This window comes from Apaloderma vittatum, unplaced genomic scaffold (genome assembly GCF_000703405.1).
Source record: "Apaloderma vittatum isolate BGI_N311 unplaced genomic scaffold, ASM70340v1 scaffold43305, whole genome shotgun sequence".
NCBI classification, from domain to species: Eukaryota; Metazoa; Chordata; class Aves; order Trogoniformes; family Trogonidae; genus Apaloderma; species Apaloderma vittatum.
The window spans coordinates 1,403-10,348 of record NW_009718552.1 but is presented as its reverse complement, the minus strand read 5'-3'; the positions used below and the strand labels follow the sequence as shown (position 1 = coordinate 10,348).

Below are 8,946 nucleotides of genomic sequence, written 5' to 3'. Positions count from 1 at the left end.
AGCAGGTTTTACTGCTACCATGGAAGTCAGCTCCCCCCTCTGTGTAGTTGCTCACGTTTGCCTACTAATGAAGTCCTGCAGCTGTCACTTACAACAAACTAATAAGTGTGTGCACTGACTACTTCCGTAACAACATCCTTTTGTTTTCCTAGTTTAAAGTTTAAAAAAGTGGGGGAAAAGAAAGCGCCATAAAAAAGGCAGTTGTATGCCAGGAAGATTTTCAGCCTAGAAAGTGAGAATGGGGCAACTGCACTAGGGTGTAAATCTAGTTCAGGAATTTGTAATGATAGACTTGGACACTTTTTAATAGATTGGAGGAAGTTTGGTCACTTTTACTAGATTGTCTTCCACTTTAACGGATCACTTTTCACCTTTGCTGCTGCATAGGGCACTTCCCTTCCTGCCTGTGATCATACTGTTGAGATGCCACATTGCTGAGGGAAGCAATGCCAGGAGACAGCACACCCAAGGTCCTTTTTTAATAGAAGCTAGTACCTTGGGTGCGGGAGGGAGGGGAAGAGAGGAAGGATGGACACTGTGTGAGCAGCCATCTCTCTATGGTTCTCTCCTCCAGATCAGTGATTCTCAGTGGTGAGCTACTTTCTCAAGGCAGTTACAAAATTCAAGGGGATCGAGGGGTTTCGCAGTGTTCGGCAGCAGCTTATTTCTTCCAGAGGAGGTTAACACCTGTAGACAGTACTTACAACCAGGTCCCTGAGCTTACACACTCTGGGATACTGCCAGCTCAGGGGTCAGATGAAGACAAGTGAGCCAAAAGGTGTTTAGTCTTTACAAAAAGCCTGAGAAACACTGAGCTAGCTAAAATCCACACAGCCCATTTGTCCCTATTCCAAAGACCACTAAAAGCAAGCCACTCCATTGACTTCATTAGGTTTTCAGTTTCCCTGGTTGGATGAACTTGTCCTGTACTTACCTCTTAGTTGTGAAGCCTTCTTCTGTCTTCCAGGGGAAGTCAGCACAGACTGCTGGTGGTAAACATTGCTATCTATAAAGGCACAGCTCAGGTACAGACAGTGAAAGAGATAGTTTGGTATGGAACTTCTCAGTCGTTTGAAATACTTTGTCTGAAGTACAGACCACCTCACAGTACCTTAGCGATCCATCATTTTTCCTTCCCTCTTTGTGATTTCCTCATTTATATGCTTGCATTTTTAAGCATGTTTTAAGGAATTGTTCCAGCATGGAAATGGTGTGGATGCTGATGATTGTTATGATTGTTTATTTAATAACAATGAAGTTATTAAAGGGTATTTCCATTAAGTGATCAGTTTCCGCAGGAGAAAGTCACAACCAAAAGAACTGGAGCTGAGAAGACTGATAAATGAGGATTTTAGAGTTTGTATAATACCTCGACTACCACAGCAAGCTGTAAAGGACCCAGTGGTTAGGAATAGCTTTCAGAAGGCGAGGCAGGAAGACCAAAAAATAATAAATACAAATCACAAAAAAGAAAATGCAACAGTGCTTGAAACATTAAATGGCTTTCTATCTGGGAGAAGAAATCTGATGGAAGAATCTGCTACTGAAGGTCAACAATATCATATTCAGTACAAGCAATGTTTAGTCTTAAGTCTGCACTTTGTATTGCTCCCCAATTTAAGATCCAGATCTGGCCGTTATTCCAGCATAAGGCTGACATTTTACTATTCACATGAAGGGCATTTTGTCTGTGATATAAAAGCTGCCGCCACATCAAAAAAGAAGTGAGTTTCAAATTTTATGTGTGTAGCACCTGCAATACGTGTTAGTTTTAATGTTCTGGCTCCTGTGAGGTCTGAAAATCAAATTTGTATTAGCAGCTATTTTCATAGCATCCAGTTCTCAGTATTTCAGACAAAATTTGTAAACTGGAAATAGCAAGCAATGTGAGTTACTGTGCCAGAAATGTATCGGATCCTTTCAACCAATTGTCACTTAAAAGCCTCCATTTGTCAATACATTGTTGCTGAGATCTTACTGTTCTTATTGTAACATAGACTTTTTAGCAGATGTTTGAAGAAAACACATTAGTAAGAGCTTTTTGCTGGATATTCATTCTAAATACTGGCACTGAAGCAAGTCTTCAGGTCAAAACAGTCATTTAAATAATATTGCGAATGTGAGCCCCAAGCTAATGTGGCTCCATACAGTGATGAACTACAGCTGCCTTAAAGCCTTCCTTTTCAGATCCTTATTTCAAAGAAACTTTGTTCCTTAGTTAACTGTTGCTGTACCCAAGGCAATGTTCTGTGTGTGCCTGTGGTTGAAAAATTTATTTGTTTTGCTGGAGATCTAAGAAATTAATTCACCTGAAGAAACAAGCTAGCCTTACAGTACCTAAAGTCTAGGACAAACAAATTAACACAACCAAACCAGAGCTGCAGGCACAAGCTGGGGATTACTCTTGTAGAGTCAGTAGGATTTCTTGAGACAGCATCAAGAAATTCCAGACAGGTCAGACTAGAGATCCTGTTATTTTTCCCGGGGCAGCACAACAGAAAAGAACTTTTGCTCCATAGCAGAAGCCTAAAAAGTTGGAATTGGGCAACTGCTTTAACCGTTAGCCAAGATTCTCCATTCAGTAGGTCAGCTCCAGAAGGCAATTTAGACAACCAAGTCTAAAGATAGTACCTAAGCCCCTTCTAAGGCTTCCTGAAGATCTTCCTGAAGTTCTTCTGTTGCCCTTGTCAATGTTTCAGTTGTGACTTAACTGGCACTGCAGCCTTTGAACCTCGTCAAGATCCATAATCTAGGGCTTTAAGTCACGCCACAATTTCATGGTCACTTGAAGTCAGGATGTAACCCCACACTGGAGTCAAAAGCTATAGTCCTGTCTTTTTCATGTCCAGCCAAGAAAGTACTCATTTCCATGTGGTTGTCCCTTGAGCTGGCACAAGTGTGTGAACTTAACTGGGGAACTGATCTTAAGTAAAAGGAATCTTGCAAAAACATAAATGCTAGCTTCAACATAGCTTAATTAACTTAGGCTCCTGAGCCAGAATAAGAAAGAAGGCATAGGAAACCAGTAGCTGTTTTAAAGTGACCGTGGAATCATGAATGCCTCCTCATAGTCCAAATACCACACAAATGTAGGGGTAGTGCTGCTTATTTTACAAAAGCTTTTGATTGAAGCCTTTCTTCAAAGGTAGGAGACGAGTCCCCCTTCTCACCAGTACCTGAGGAGACTCAAACCCACATCAGCTTCACCCAGGTTCACCCATAACACAGACAGACAGTTGAGGAGGAAAAAGGGGGTATTCTTATTTCCTGCTGTAAAGGCTATGCTGTTCTGCATGGAGGACTTCAGTATTCCCTGAGCAGAAACAAGAGAGTGGTTGAGTGGTCATGATATTGAACTATGAGGGCGAAGCCCTCCCAGATTCTGGTCCCTGTTCCAAAGGCTGCCTTTGAGCCTGGACTTTTGTGAAAAGAAGGCTTGTAAGATGAAGTGCCTGTGTTCATCCATCCTTCAGTTTGTCCTCGGTGATGAATAACATTGAACACATCAGCCAATTTCAACAAAATCTGCCAAAAGCAGCATAAGAACTTGCAGTGTAATGAAAAGGGCGACAGAGAAGAGGAGCAAGACCTTAGCAGAGCCCCACTGCGCGGAAGAATGTAGCATGAGCTCACCTTCATACAACATCAAAGAATGAACACAAGAGGGTGATGTCAGAAATACCAAAAGGACAAACTTTGCTTAGACCTCAGATTTTACTAGGCATCAAAGAATCTAACTCTGATACACCAATCCATAGAAAAATATTACGGCTTCTTGTGAATTCTACATTACTGGGTTACAGTGCAGGAACCAAGCCTTCCTCTGCCTGGGTGATCATCTAGAATGACTCATCCTCATGCTTTCTCTCTCTTACCTTTTTCTCTGTATTGATTTTTTTTTTTTTAAAACAAAGTGGAATAATTTCAGTAGCAAAATGCACTCAGCTTGGGGTAATAATGATAATGACAGTACTTCATCAGGAACTGGGCTGGCTGTGAACCAATCTTTGTATTTTTGGTGGGATTCAGTGTCAGCTGGGGAGGTGCCCTGTTCTTGCTGAGTGCGTGGCCATGTAAACAGTTGTGGTAGCTTGAGCCCAGCAATGGGAACAGTAAGGTGAAGAGCGGGGAAGAGCAGGGAAAATGTCAGCCCGTTTATGAGCAGCACACATGGACTGAGAAGGTGTGTCCTTCAGTTCTCCAGATGATCTCTGTTTTTAGATCTACTAATAAGTTTTCCACTGTGTTCCATGGATTAGATCCTGTCACCTGAGCTACTAAATGTTTGTTACATACAAACATTGCTAATTTGAGTAAGCGTGACTGAAAATGAGGGAGCACAGAACTTCAACCCTAATGCCCATGGGATTTCTCTCAGATGGTAAACGTTAAGTAAATAATAGAAGAAAACCAGAGATATTGATTGATTTTCCTCATTTTTTTTCATTTTTGTGACACTCATTAGTGTGATTTTTCAAAAAACAACACTGTGACTATTCTGCATATGCCCATAAGAGTATGAGTATCACCATATTTAAACCTCAAACCACTTACAGCACATAGTAATTAGCATCAAGTGAGTAATCTCTAAAGTCACGTTAATATGTTGATTCATTGCCAATTGGATGCCAAGTCATACATCACTGCCTGAAATATGCTACACGTGTTCTAAACCGTGCTCAATATTTACATGCATATCCAGTAATTTTGATCAGACGGGGAAGAACATATCTTTGAAGAGACAGAGCTACTGTCCTGCTGGGTTTCAGGTGCTTGGCATAAGCTGCATGGGTCAGGACAATTTTCAGACCAATTATATGTTCCCATCACACATCAGTGGCCAATTTCATTGAGTCGCTTTGAAACCTGTAGTTTGCTGGCAGGAGTTTCTGTGAGCTCATCTTTCAAGCTTGTACTCATTTAGGAGAATGTTTTGCTCCCCCACATCAGTGTGAGTTATCCTCTTGTGCCTAATTTTGTTCAAGCTCTCTCAAGCAAAACTATATGCAACATTTCTTATTATAGACACTAACTTCACTTTGAATCTTAATCCCTACACATTGCTCTTAGTTGGTTTTTTGGAAGATGCAATCAGGGTTTACTCTCAGATGCAGAGCTATCAGCTCTGAGAGTCAGATATGAATCACTCAGGTATGAATGGTTCTTCATTTTAAAAACACTCTTCAGGATTTTAAAAATAGAAATACTGATGTATGACTCTCTTCTGATGCTTGGGCATGTGTTGTCTGTGGTACATACATTTTTGTATTATCTGTTGTTATTAGTTTGTATATGTTGTAAGAAAAAATTAAACTTGATGTGTTAAAATGTCAGTTGATGTGCTTCATTATATGAACTGGTATTTTTCATAAGCTGGCTGTTAATGATGTGTCTTCTGGAGAAGTTCCGATTTACGTCGGTGGGACTGAAAGTAGAATTAGCAGTTTTACATTAACTTAATTTTCTTTTCCTGTCATTAAATTGTTTTGTTTAAATGTATGCATAGCTCCTTGAAATACTCACGTCTGTAACCCGTAAAAAGTAATTATATTCTACAGATACAATCATATTGCTACAGGGAGTGGTTTAACAGAACTCTAGAGAAATCTGTCCTGCTATAATTTTAGCTTAATAATTGCTCAGGCACCTCTTTTAGAAACCAGAGTGTGTGTATATATATATGTGTGTGTATAATGTACATATACAAGCATTCCAAATACAAACAACTGATAGACAAACTAAGAGCAAAGATACAGGTGTGTGAGAAATGAAGGAAGAAATTAATACTAGAAGTGGAAATTACTTGATTTGTTATTTCTCCTACTCTTTTCTGCATAATTCTGTATTTTATCTGTAGGAAGAAGACTGATTCAGAAACCTGATGTAGATTTGCTGTTCATTCAGTAACTGAGCCTTTGCAAGGAGCATGACATTTTTCTGCTACTTTATTTAACTTTTAGAATTTTGTATCTAAACTCAATATATAATGTGGATAGTGAATATTAAGAAAAAAATTGTAATGGGAGAATTCACCTGAGGTTACAGGCTGATATTAAATAAATGTAGCTTTTTGCACCATAGTCTGCAACAGCTTAGAGAACTGCACTGGTTGTAAAGTAAAAGCATATTGTAGTTTGTGGTTCTTTCACATTCATTGCTCAAATTTGGTAGAACTAGTATTCATACCTTGTTAAAAATCATTTGTAAATGATAAAATTTATAGAAAACAAATACTTTCTATTTTGGAAATTCTATGATGTCATTTACCTTAATATATTTTTTGAATGTTGCCTCAGCCCTGCTTTTCTGATTCACCGGGTATGAAAAGCATCACTGGAACCTGCCCTCTAGTGGCAAAGTTCTGGCATGAACAGGACATGGAAAACATTTGGATTTTTCTTTCTTCTTAAAATGTAACTTAGTCAAACATCTTGCAAATATTAGTTAGGAAGCAGACAAAGGCAGAACTCAGTAAAAATGTAAAAGGCAGTAATGATATGATTAGTGTAATTTCTTTAGTTGTGTAAATTTTGAAAAACTCTTCAGGCTATTAGGAAGGAAACAAATAATTTCAAATAAGAAAAACACTGTTTCTGAGAATGTATTTTTGTGTGTTTCTAGTTAGCATTGGCACAGTTATATTATTTGAAATGCATAAAATAGACCTTTTCAGAGAAAAATGTCATTGATAGCTAAATTCTAATATTAAAGAAGTTGCCTATAAGAGCAGTGTATATAGATAGAACAGAACAGGCCATTAGTATTTCAGTGGTGCCCAGAGATTAATCAGGATCAGGAATCTCCTACATTACACACAGGGCAAAGTTAAACCCAGCCTTTGACAGACAATGCCAACACTTAGTTTTGCATGCTGTGGCTGAAATTTATTCCCATTAAAGTCAGTAGCAAAATTCAAGCAGACTTGCTAAATAAAACCAACATAGCTTTCTAAGCCCAAGTTAAATAAAAAATGAGAAATGACCCCATACCTCTTCCTCATCCCCATTTCGGAATTGCCAGCAGATTTATGATGGATTTGCTTAGGGTGCAAGAGACTCAAGTCCAAGTCTTCCCCTGCCTGATTTGGATGTGGGACAGGGACCTTGACGTTCCTGTGGATTAATCCAGTCAGTTGTATTTATCTTTCTCCCTGTGAGGACCAAACGATGATCTGTGTGATGATCTGGACGATGATTCTTGTGTGACCTACTGTAGGTGATCCTGCTCTGGCAGGGGGGTTGGACTAGATGATCTTTCGAGGTCCCTTCCAACCCCTGACATTCTGTGGTTCTGTGATTCTGTGATCTTGACATTGAAGTGGAAGCCAACAGGTGCTAAGCCCCCAGCTGGTACTAATTTATTTTTCCTTTGTAGCATTAAGCCAGGACAGTTTTTATCAACCAGTGATGCAAGGGTATGTCCATGAGACTGTTTCTAGAAGAAAAAACACTACGCACTGCCATTGTAATTGTTGTTCTTCTTTCAAGTAGCTTGCAATGTATGTGCAGTTTCATAAACCAAAATGTTTTGCTATCTTTTCTTTTAGAGAGTGTCATCATTCACCAGTTACGCATGAACTCTAGATGAGTTACCGCCCTGCTCTGTGCTCTCTGTGTGCAATACCCTCCTTGCCAGTGGGATGGATCGCTGTAGAAGCTCTTTACCAGCAACACCAGGGTCACTCGTGCTACTGATTATTCGTGGAAGTATTTCTTGCTTCCGTTAGATTTTTTATTTTTTTTTTGTCTTGGTAGAGCTTGAAGAATGAAGGGGCTTGTTAATATTTTGAAAGTACATAGTCAGAGAGAGAGAAGCGGTCTTTTTGCCAGCTGAATTTCACTTTTATTTGCAAAGCCTAAGGCACATGCTTGATTCTGTTTGATGTTTGCCATATAATTTATTTTTATAATACACTTTGTAAAGTAACTGTCCCAAAGTTGAGATTCCTATTGTCCATGGCGCATTTATTTGTAGAATACACTGTCAAAGTTGCGATTTGATATTTTTCTAATAGAGAGTATGTAAAGAAAGAAAAATTTAACTTCAGCAATGTTTTGTGTTTAAATGGAAAAATATTCAGCACATTTTTTGCCATCATGAGATTCTGTGAGATGAAATACTCTGAAGACTGCTGTATAGAATTTGTACTATTGCAGAATATTTCTTGCACTGTGTGATGGTTTGGCGTAAATTAAGTATCGAAGTCCAATGCCTTGAAATACAACCAGATTTACTCATTTTTAACAATGTAAGCCAGTTTTGAAAGCTGTGATTTTTCTTCTTATATAATGTATGTTTTTACTTCTGCCTGTACCAAAAAAGTTGATTTTCATTACACTGTAACTAATAAATTTTCACAACTATGCAAATATAATTGAGTGTTTGAATTTTAAGTCCTATTTCATAAGGTTGACAGCACTCACATATTTATTTGTTCACAGGGGCAGAATGTATGGCTTTGGAAGTTCCTTTTTCTGATCAGTATCTCACCGTGGTATCACCGTGATGACCCAGATGTTAGGATGCGGTGAGCCCTGAGTGACTTAATGGCTTCTAACCTGGTGGTTTGGCAGAGATGTTTGTCTGGTACAGTCAAGAATATTTAGTCCTGGACTAGTAGGACTGTACCAACGTGGTGCCACATGCTCTGCCATGCGCCGAAGAGTGCATTTTGCCGTGGTGGCTGTAGCTTTTCGAATAGCATCCAGAGAGTTCTGTGGCAGCTATACTTAAAAATTATTTTTGAATTAATTATATATAAAGCTGAATACAACCCAGGCAGGCTCTTTTTTTTTTTTTAATAGATTTCATAATGGATTATTTTTAATCTAAGTCGTTGGCACACGTTTAAAATACTGCATATTTTTTAATTGCAGAAGCTACTGGCAAAAACTCCTTTTTGGAAGGGAAAACGGTGTTCGTGTCAGGAGAGATGCTGTGAGACAC

At 38.9% G+C, this 8,946-nt stretch overlaps 1 protein-coding gene across 1 annotated transcript in view; it reads left to right on the top strand.

The window, feature by feature from the left end:
• The window catches only part of FILIP1 (filamin A interacting protein 1), an 18,620-nt gene extending 10,640 nt beyond the window's left edge, over positions 1 to 7,980 (top strand). The window contains exon 3 of the mRNA XM_009870274.1: positions 7,547 to 7,980. Coding sequence (XP_009868576.1) covers positions 7,547 to 7,587 — 41 coding nt within the window. The 3' untranslated portion in view covers positions 7,588 to 7,980. The remainder of the gene's footprint in view (positions 1 to 7,546) is intronic.
• The last annotated feature ends 966 nt before the right edge of the window (positions 7,981 to 8,946 follow it).